This window comes from Odontesthes bonariensis, chromosome 9, assembly GCF_027942865.1.
Source record: "Odontesthes bonariensis isolate fOdoBon6 chromosome 9, fOdoBon6.hap1, whole genome shotgun sequence".
NCBI classification, from domain to species: Eukaryota; Metazoa; Chordata; class Actinopteri; order Atheriniformes; family Atherinopsidae; genus Odontesthes; species Odontesthes bonariensis.
In genome coordinates, this window is record NC_134514.1 from 39,672,997 (window position 1) to 39,682,026 (window position 9,030).

General features: G+C 43.6%; 1 protein-coding gene and 1 long non-coding RNA gene across 2 annotated transcripts in view; both read right to left on the reverse strand.

Moving 5' to 3' along the window:
* Positions 1 to 3,824, reverse strand: part of sorl1 (sortilin-related receptor, L(DLR class) A repeats containing) — a 137,569-nt gene extending 133,745 nt beyond the window's left edge. The window contains exon 1 of the mRNA XM_075474219.1: positions 3,488 to 3,824. Coding sequence (XP_075330334.1) covers positions 3,488 to 3,793 — 306 coding nt within the window. The 5' untranslated portion in view covers positions 3,794 to 3,824. The remainder of the gene's footprint in view (positions 1 to 3,487) is intronic.
* Positions 3,825 to 4,733: 909 nt separating this feature from the next.
* On the reverse strand, positions 4,734 to 8,114 carry LOC142388961 (uncharacterized). Its single transcript, XR_012770360.1, has 3 exons — positions 6,871 to 8,114; positions 6,672 to 6,763; positions 4,734 to 6,418 (listed from the first exon to the last, which is right to left on the reverse strand). It is a non-coding gene; the product is annotated as an uncharacterized LOC142388961 (long non-coding RNA).
* Positions 8,115 to 9,030: the final 916 nt, after the last annotated feature.

A 9,030-nucleotide genomic window follows, 5' to 3' on the forward strand; every position in this document is an offset into this window, starting at 1 on the left:
CCACAGCATTTCATTTCCACAGCATTCAACAGCATTCAACAGCATTCAACAGCATCCAACAGCATCCAACAGCATCCAACAGCATTCAACAGCATCCAACAGCATCCAACAGCATTCAACAGCATTTCCACAGCATTTCCACAGCATTCAACAGCATTTCCACAGCATTTCATTTCCACAGCATTCAACAGCATTTCCACAGCATTTCATTTCCACAGCATTCAACAGCATTTCCACAGCATTTCATTTCCACAGCATTCAACAGCATTCAACAGCATTCAACAGCATCCAACAGCATCCAACAGCATCCAACAGCATCCAACAGCATCCAACAGCATCCAACAGCATTCAACAGCATTTCCACAGCATTCAACAGCATTTCCACAGCATTTCATTTCCACAGCATTCAACAGCATTCAACAGCATTCAACAGCATCCAACAGCATTCAACAGCATTCAACAGCATTCAACAGCATCCAACAGCATCCAACAGCATCCAACAGCATTCAACAGCATCCAACAGCATCCAACAGCATTCAACAGCATTTCCACAGCATTCAACAGCATTTCCACAGCATTTCCACAGCATTCAACAGCATTTCCACAGCATTTCATTTCCACAGCATTCAACAGCATTCAACAGCATTCAACAGCATTCAACAGCATTCAACAGCATTCAACAGCATCCAACAGCATTTCATTTCCACAGCATTCAACAGCATTTCCACAGCATTTCATTTCCACAGCATTCAACAGCATTCAACAGCATTTCATTTCCACAGCATTCAACAGCATTTCCACAGCATTTCATTTCCACAGCATTCAACAGCATTCAACAGCATTCAACAGCATCCAACAGCATCCAACAGCATCCAACAGCATTCAACAGCATCCAACAGCATCCAACAGCATTCAACAGCATTTCCACAGCATTCAACAGCATTTCCACAGCATTTCATTTCCACAGCATTCAACAGCATTCAACAGCATTCAACAGCATCCAACAGCATCCAACAGCATCCAACAGCATTCAACAGCATTTCCACAGCATTCAACAGCATTTCCACAGCATTTCATTTCCACAGCATCCAACAGCATTCAACAGCATTTCCACAGCATTCAACAGCATTTCCACAGCATTCAACAGCATTCAACAGCATTCAACAGCATTCAACAGCATTCAACAGCATTCAACAGCATTCAACAGCATTTCCACAGCATTCAACAGCATCCAACAGCATTCAACAGCATTCAACAGCATTTCCACAGCATTCAACAGCATTCAACAGCATTCAACAGCATTTCCACAGCATTCAACAGCATTCAACAGCATTCAACAGCATTCAACAGCATTCAACAGCATTTCCACAGCATCCAACAGCATTCAACAGCATTTCCACAGCATCCAACAGCATTCAACAGCATCCAACAGCATTTCCACAGCATCCAACAGCATTCAACAGCATCCAACAGCATCCAACAGCATTCAACAGCATCCAACAGCATTCAACAGCATTTCCACAGCATCCAACAGCATCCAACAGCATCCAACAGCATCCAACAGCATTCAACAGCATCCAACAGCATTCAACAGCATTCAACAGCATTTCCACAGCATTCAACAGCATTCAACAGCATTCAACAGCATTCAACAGCATTTCCACAGCATTCAACAGCATTCAACAGCATTCAACAGCATTTCCACAGCATTTCCACAGCATTCAACAGCATTTCCACAGCATTCAACAGCATTCAACAGCATCCAACAGCATTCAACAGCATTCAACAGCATTCAACAGCATTCAACAGCATTCAACAGCATTCAACAGCATTCAACAGCATTTAACAGCATTCAACAGCATTCAACAGCATCCAACAGCATTCAACAGCATTTAACAGCATCCAACAGCATTCAACAGCATTTCATTCCCACAGCTTTCAACAACATTCAACAGCATTTCCACAACATTTCATTTCCACAGCATTCAACAGCATTCAACAGCATTTCATTTCCACAGCATTCAACAGCATTTCCACAGCATTTCATTTCCACAGCATTCAACAGCATTCAACAGCATTCAACAGCATTCAACAGCATCCAACAGCATCCAACAGCATTCAACAGCATCCAACAGCATTTCATTTCCACAGCATTCAACAGCATTTCCACAGCATTTCATTTCCACAGCATTCAACAGCATTCAACAGCATTTCATTTCCACAGCATTCAACAGCATTTCCACAGCATTTCATTTCCACAGCATTCAACAGCATTCAACAGCATTCAACAGCATCCAACAGCATCCAACAGCATCCAACAGCATTCAACAGCATCCAACAGCATCCAACAGCATTCAACAGCATTTCCACAGCATTCAACAGCATTTCCACAGCATTTCATTTCCACAGCATTCAACAGCATTCAACAGCATTCAACAGCATCCAACAGCATCCAACAGCATCCAACAGCATTCAACAGCATTTCCACAGCATTCAACAGCATTTCCACAGCATTTCATTTCCACAGCATCCAACAGCATTCAACAGCATCCAACAGCATTCAACAGCATTTCCACAGCATTCAACAGCATTCAACAGCATTCAACAGCATTCAACAGCATTCAACAGCATTCAACAGCATTTCCACAGCATTCAACAGCATCCAACAGCATTCAACAGCATTCAACAGCATTTCCACAGCATTCAACAGCATTCAACAGCATTTCCACAGCATTCAACAGCATTCAACAGCATTCAACAGCATTCAACAGCATTCAACAGCATTTCCACAGCATCCAACAGCATTCAACAGCATTCAACAGCATCCAACAGCATTTCCACAGCATCCAACAGCATTCAACAGCATCCAACAGCATCCAACAGCATTCAACAGCATCCAACAGCATTCAACAGCATTTCCACAGCATCCAACAGCATCCAACAGCATCCAACAGCATTCAACAGCATCCAACAGCATTCAACAGCATTCAACAGCATTTCCACAGCATTCAACAGCATTCAACAGCATTCAACAGCATTCAACAGCATTTCCACAGCATTCAACAGCATTCAACAGCATTCAACAGCATTTCCACAGCATTTCCACAGCATTCAACAGCATTTCCACAGCATTCAACAGCATTCAACAGCATCCAACAGCATTCAACAGCATTCAACAGCATCCAACAGCATTCAACAGCATTCAACAGCATCCAACAGCATTCAACAGCATCCAACAGCATTCAACAGCATTTCCACAACATTTCATTCCCACAGCTTTCAACAACATTCAACAGCATTTCCACAACATTTCATTTCCACAGCATTCAACAGCATTTAGCAGCGAACACTGTCGGGGCGACTCGAGGCAAGGTGCAAGAAATTATGGACTTTTGCGGATTTTTCACAGACACACGTAAGGTCAGTTTGAGGTGATGTACATTGCTCAGATAAAGGGGAACAACGACACCGGGATGCACAACATTACCTGGCCGTACACCTTTGGCATGGCTGATTCGCCAATGCTCCGGCGTCCTCGGTGCTCGCCCGACGCTCTATGAGCAGCGCCACTGCCGGCCAGAGGCAGCCCGGGAGCCGCGGCGCCTCCTCCATCTCCGTCCGTTAAATCCTTCTTCGCTTCCATGGTGAAAAAGCCTCTGTTTTGCGGCAGGATGTAGCGCTGCTCCGGATGAAGATGAAGTGTCGACGAGTGTATTCCTGAAACTCCGAGGACAAACAAATAGAGGGAACATGGAAGAGAGGACAGCATCTTGGTTGCCTGCGTTAGCGCCATGTTTGTGTGTGTTCGGCTGTTCGGCTCGCTTCGGATCAAACCGAAAGAGCTCCTTCTGCTGGCAGAATGCTGCGTTCACTGGCTGTGGGAATATCCGCAACTACCACATGGACTTCTGCTGCTGTCACACACAACAGGCTTTAAAGGGATATTTCGCCTCTTTTGACATGAAGCTGTTTGAAATCCCATATCAGCAATATCATTTATGAACATTGACTTACCCCCCACTGCGTACTGTGAACCGAGTTCCAGCTGAGTTTTGGCGTCCACGAAGGTAGTCCGGCTAGTTGGCTGGGGTTTAAAAAATAAAGCGTGTTGCTTCTCAAAAAAATATGCGTTCAAAAGAGTAATACATTTGCATCACAAAATGGTGCTCCAGGAAAAAGTCAGACCTCACATCGCTTGGCGCTATTTTTGCCTCCCTTCATATCAATGCGTCCAGCCAACTTTAAAATACAATAACTGTAAAATACTGACATATATTGTAAAACTCACATGTTAACTGTAAAGGTAGGCTAAAAGAGGTCGTATACCATTTTTAAAACTTGAAATATCTTATAAATCAAAATAACCATCAATATAATCCAAATTTGAATGTATGACACCCTCAAGTTAACAAATGAATATAATAGATAATGATATAATTTTCTAGAATGCGCTGCTGAGGGTGGCAGCACGTTGGAGTAGCTCTGTACCTCAGATTGAGATTTTTTCTTTTTCTAAATTTCATTCCTACTTTTTCTTGGAAGAAATTGCATTTTTTGGACAACTGTTCCTTCCTGCCTTGGATGCTGTGCAGCTGGATTGATTTTTCCCAATACTTTTGTATATTTTACTCTTTTGTTATGATGCATAACCATAGCAACAAAGTGGTTTACAACAGGGAGTGTTGTGGAGAAAAGGAGTCGAATACGCGTGGGTCAGCCGTCCATTGGGGAATTTATTGAACAAGCCGTCACAGCAAATATGCATACAGAATGTTCACAAATGTCCAAAGAGTTAATTTTGCGACACCCTTTTATACTGCCTTGGATCATAACAAGTGTACGTGGCCCTCTCTGGAGGCGCCTAGCTTTCGCCGTAATCATAAACAAGCTCATTCTAACTATCAACAATATTCATATGAACCAGTCAACAAGGCACACGATGTAATTAGGCCATGTCATGAGGACTGTTATGACATTCCTCTCCCACTTAGTCCCCCCTGAAATCACTTATCAGTGATTTAATAAAGAAATAATCTAAAATGAAAGAAAATCATCCCACATAGTTAATTAAGAATTAATTAATAATCAACACTGAATTATTCTAATAATTCTACAATCTCCAAATCCAAAGGAACATATTGAATAAATGAAAGGAATATATATATCTGTACCCGAATCACATTAAATGATTAAATGATTAAATTAAATGATACTGAATTCAACAACAATACAAATTTTAACATCGCCATCACACTTGTCCACTGTTCGCAGTGCATAGGTGCGAAAAACCCACCGGCTGCTACTTTCGTAACTCATGTTCTTATTTTGGGAAAACTCACCTACGGCCCCACCCCACTGGCGACCGACCACTTTACCAAAGGTCGCACTCCGAACAGTCGACTAACACAACTGGCAATGGACATATCAGTGATCAGTTCTGATTGATAATACACATAGAATGAATACACCACCATCAAATCAGTTAATCACAGTTTTGTACCAAGTACAATACATAAAATTCTGGATTATCACACAACAATAGTAATAAAATGCAATGTAATGCAGCTCTTCCAGTCCCGTCCCATCTCCTGTACTCTGGTGTCGTCTGCTTCTGGCCGAACATCCGTCCGGCTGGGTCTGGAACTGCTAAGCTAACTCTGGGAGGAGAGGTCGCCAGTACGTCACTCCCAATCAAAGAGATCTTCAGCATCTCTTCTCCCTATCAGACTATACTTGGTTCCACACTCGAGGAAAGAATCTTGTGAACCGTCCGTTGATAACCTTCATTCGTTGACCCGCTCTCCCATGCGTTGGTCCTCAGACCTGGTCTCGCATGGTCATCTGCCTCCCGATTCCTTCCACTGTTTGTTCGAACATCACTTGCAGCAAACACCTTCTCAGAATGGGTATAATGCAACACACCAATAGGGAAACCATCCTCACTATCAACAATATTGCTATTCCCGCTTTAACCGTCATCGCTCCCCCTTCTCCCAAAATCCCAAACAGACCAGTCCACCACCGTTCACCTCCCCCAGCATCACACGTCAGCTCCTCTCTCCGTTCTCTGATCTTCTTCACGGCTGTTGTGAACGTCCCATCAGCTGCAGTGTTCCCGGGTATAAATGTACAACATTTTCCCAACCATCTGGCGAACGCCTCCCTTCCCTTCTAATATCCATTCTAAAACTTGTCTGTTCTACCAAGCCATCATACTCGTCTCATGTAGTTCTCCAAAGGCTGCAAGCCCTTCACTCGTGTAGTTAAGAATTCTCTGTTGGTTGTAGTATACTCCAAAGGAATCCCTCTCGGCTGCCCTATTGCATCCAAGTAAACGTGCTTTATCCTAGCATCTCGTTTACCTTACACTCACACAACCGATGTGTTCCTCCTCACAAGTGCCCAAAGACCTATCCACCTGTTGGGTAACACATTTAACAAAACATCATCTCCACACATCCAGTAACTCTCAGCTACCGGGTGTGTCTGATCCCCAAAAAGATATAGAGTCAGAATTATCATTTCTATATTTTCACAATTTTTGATCCAAATAAATAAATCCGAATAAATATTGGTTTCATATTTGCATGTGGAAACCAAGATAAAACCCATGTGACATTGCATTTAACAGTAGTATTACCTACGCGAGTTCCAAAAGCATTCAAACTCACCATCGTAATCTGCTCTATAATCAGTGGGAGGCCCATCCTGTGTTGTACTTAGATTAAATTCAGCACCAGAAGACTCCAATTCGTGGCCCTTCCTTATTTTGAAAACAATTATGTTATTTATTTGGCCCAAACATCAATCTGCACTTAATCCCACACATAGGAAACAATAACCATTTATCCTCTTCCGATGTGAACCTACCTTCTCTGCATTCCCGTTGCTGGACCACCGCACAGTCCCTGAAGGTGTGTGGCTCTGGAACAACAACAGGCAATGCTCCTGGAGCGTCTGCGCATATGAGACACTCCGTCGCTGTCAGTTCTCTCGTAGTGTACCATGCCCATCTATACCACATATCCTGTGCTGCCTTAACCCATCTTCCACTGTTTTCCTGTCTCTACCTGTGCATGTACACTCCGTCTGCTCTTGGATTAACATGATTTTTCTGTCCTGTAGTGCTAATGGTATCAAGTTCCCCTTTCTATTCTTTCTATTCTTACCACCAATGTGAACAACTTCTTTCTGACCCGAGGACAACATGATCTTACCAGATTGCCCCTTTGTCGTGGCGTCCAGAGGCGGTGATTTGGTCGTCTCCTCCTCCGGACCCATGATCCACACTCCCTCACACTTCCTTTATCCCTCACACTCCCTCACACTTCCTTTATTCCTCACACTTCCACCATCCTTTATTCCCACGTATTTAAACTCAAGCTTAACATCTGCCTTTTCACGACTAGCTCTAGTGTGTATTGCTGGCAAAGTTTGTGGCGTGGCATGGTCTGAGTGGGTGTGTATTGTTGCATCATACTCATCTGACCCAGGCTGGCTACTTCCCTGCGGGGTGGCTTCATCACGGGACCCTTCTAGTCTCTCCTGTATGCGGGATCCCGTCCAACATCTCCAGGCTTCGTTCTCCTGAGCCCATGCTGTCGGCCAACACCCACACCTAGATGCTCACAGTGCCAGACATCTTAACCTCTTCCTTTCGTTCATCCTTTCCCTCTAACTCAACTCCGTCTGTGTCTTTAGACCGAACCTCAGTGCAGTGATTCAAATGATACCATGTATTGCTACCTTCCATTTGAACTGCTGTTGACGTTGCTCGCACCATTGTGTACGGTCCTTTCCGTCTTGGCTCGTGCCACTTCCCTCGGAACACTTTGATGTGCACCTGGTCGCCTGGCACCACTGGCCTCTCAACCAGCTGTTCGAGACCTGAGTCTCTGGACTCCTCCTGTAGATAGATTGTTCTGTGGATTGCAGTTAGTTGTTCCATGTAAGCTCTCCACTCTGTTTGCACCTGCTCAAGTGGGGGCCCTTTAAAGGGACCTCTCAACTGAGGTGCCGGCTTGGGTCGACCCGTTAGCATTTTATGCGGTGTTAGGGCGTGACTCTGTGAGTCTGCATACGAAAGCTCATTAGTGCAAGCGGCAAAGCATCTAGTTAGTTTAGTTGAAGCACAGATTCAATTCAGTTTCACTTTCCAGGTTCCATTGATCCTCTCAACCATCCCTTGACTCTGTGGATGATAAACGGCCCCACAGCGCTGCTTGATTCTCACATCTGGACGTGTCAAAAGATGCACAACCTGAAAACATCCTGTCCGAGTCACAACATACCTTCTCTGATTTATTAGTTCTGAAATCTTATGGTGTCTATTGGAGACATATAAGAAAAATGGCTTCTCATAGACTAATGTTGCCGGTTTTGGATGACTTTGGCAAATTTTGTTTCAAACTTTCAAAGGCTAACTTAGCCTCGTTTGTCCTCTCCAGTTGTGCTTTCAACCTTTGACCTTTGGATTTTTCATGATTCCTTCCAGAGGAAGCGCATTTTATTGCATAATCCTCCCCCCCCCCCAAAAAAAAGAAAAAAAAATCATACTTGTTTTATTTTTAATTTTATTTATTTATTCATTAGTTATTTATTTATTTATTTTGGACATGGCGCTTTACTTACTCCTTCCAAGTGGGATGGAGAGATATCAGTAGTTCCCTATGGGATAAATAGATACTCTAATTTAGGCTATCAATGCTAAAATTTAAATTAGAAACTTTGTTTTGTTTAAATTTTAGAAATATTGTAATAGTGATATTTAATTTAAAAACTTTGTTTTGTAATAGTAATAGTGACACACCTGAGGGCGGTTTTTAAACCCTTGAGTACGTCTGATGTAAGTGTACTTCTTACCTCTATATGTCAATGTAAACCACTACTGGGATTCCTCTGCCAGAGGAACGCCTTGGACCTGCCGGGCCACTTGCTCCGCCCCGTAGGGACTGGCCACGGTCCTGCCGAACACTCGGGTTTCTCGGTGCCCTCGGACAGCTGTAAACAAAGTGTCCCCTCTCGCCACAG